The 1,534-nt window shown below is 35.5% G+C and overlaps 1 protein-coding gene across 2 annotated transcripts in view; it reads right to left on the bottom strand.

Moving 5' to 3' along the window:
- LOC116691601 (cytochrome b5 reductase 4) overlaps positions 1 to 1,534 on the bottom strand; it is a 28,072-nt gene that overhangs the window by 21,246 nt on the left and 5,292 nt on the right. For both annotated transcript variants that reach the window (XM_032519359.1, XM_032519360.1), the window contains one exon: positions 284 to 368. In XM_032519359.1, the coding sequence (XP_032375250.1) occupies positions 284 to 368 (85 nt within the window). The remainder of the gene's footprint in view (positions 1 to 283; positions 369 to 1,534) is intronic.

Genomic DNA, 1,534 nt, shown 5'->3' with positions numbered 1-1,534 from the left:
AACTACTAGAACTGTTGGGTCCGTATAAATTATGGAGTATGGTCTAGACCTACTCTATCTGTAAAGTGTCTCAAGATAACTCTTGTTATGAATTCATACTATAAATAAAATTAAATTGAAAATTGAATTGATGTATACAGGCCATGCATTTGTTTTGTTAAAGAAAGAGAACCTACAGTTAACAGGTTAAGTAACAACCCGAGTCCTCCCTAATGTGACAGAGGTGGTGGGGTGTGTGTGTGTGTGTGTGTGTGTGTGTGTGTGTGTGTGTGTGTGTGTGTACCTTTATTGACTGTGGGGACCTTGGTGGCCATCCTGCCCACCAGGCACTCTTTTAACATGGACTCATAGTTCACCCAACGATGGACCTAGGCAAAAAGCATATGATTGTCACCACAGCAACACATGTAAACCCTATCAAGTCACTCATAAACAGATTAAACAGCTAAGAGAACTGCATTAAACCTTGCAGCGCTCACAAGGTTGCCCAAACTAAACATGTCCCAGTCCTCCCAGGGCCATGGGGCTTGTTTTCACTCCTGCTCATATTTTGTTGTTTTACTCACTGCTTGGGTGGTATTCTTTAGTTTGGCCCCAATGAGTTACAAAGAGCAAGAGGGGGACCAGTTATTAACAGCTAAGAATAGTATCTTATTTATTAAAATTATAGCTTGAAACTAAAATGGCCAATATGTATTTTTAAAAAAGGTAAACATGAAAAGACAAAGAAAAGCAGACTAGAATTTTAAAAATAAGCAAAAAAACAGTAAATATCTTTATTGTGAATGTAATATTGTGCCAGGGCTTCTTTTATTTCTCTAGTCATTGAGAAACTTAATTTACTTCATTAAATGCTACTTTTATGCGTATCTGTGTTAGATAGCTAGAGCCAGAGCTTGGATTGAACATTTATGTATTTATTCCATTAAATTTTTACTTTCCGCTGCAAAGCAATTTGAAATGTAAAATGTAAAAAAGTATTAAGCAAGATTGCTGCAGTCAGCAGCAGCAAAACAAGCTACAATGTAAGTTAAAAGGGCTATTGTCAAACTTGTATTTTCCTTCACAAAAGTACTTGTTTTGCCACTGACAGGCTCACATTGATATTCTAAGTCTCTGACAACATTGTGGAAAGGATATCTAAGAAGGTTGACCTTTCTATTGAAGAGCAAGATCATTTTTTAAACATAAAAACATCTGCAAAATTGCATTTGCTAAACCCACCAGACTCCATGTCATTAAACAGTCATTTCGGCATTGTAAAATACACTTCATTCAAAGTTGAGAGAAAAATAAAACTATGAAAAGCCGTTGGATTCCGTAGTGTCTTTCTGCTTTTTCAACCATCACATATGAATGAAATAATTAATAAAATAAAAACATACTGTAGTTTATAGATTTACATGTGGAAATATGTTTAAATAGTCTCTATACCCGCTAAATGTATTGCTTTTTTAAATGGAGACTGGTGGGTTTAGCGCTAGCAACTTGAGAGCTATATCTGGTTAAACAGAAAGGTCTTTAAGATGTTTTA

This window comes from Etheostoma spectabile, chromosome 6 (genome assembly GCF_008692095.1).
Source record: "Etheostoma spectabile isolate EspeVRDwgs_2016 chromosome 6, UIUC_Espe_1.0, whole genome shotgun sequence".
Taxonomy (NCBI): domain Eukaryota; kingdom Metazoa; phylum Chordata; class Actinopteri; order Perciformes; family Percidae; genus Etheostoma; species Etheostoma spectabile.
The sequence above is the reverse complement of the archived record's forward strand: the minus strand, read 5'-3'. Positions and strand labels throughout refer to the sequence as shown.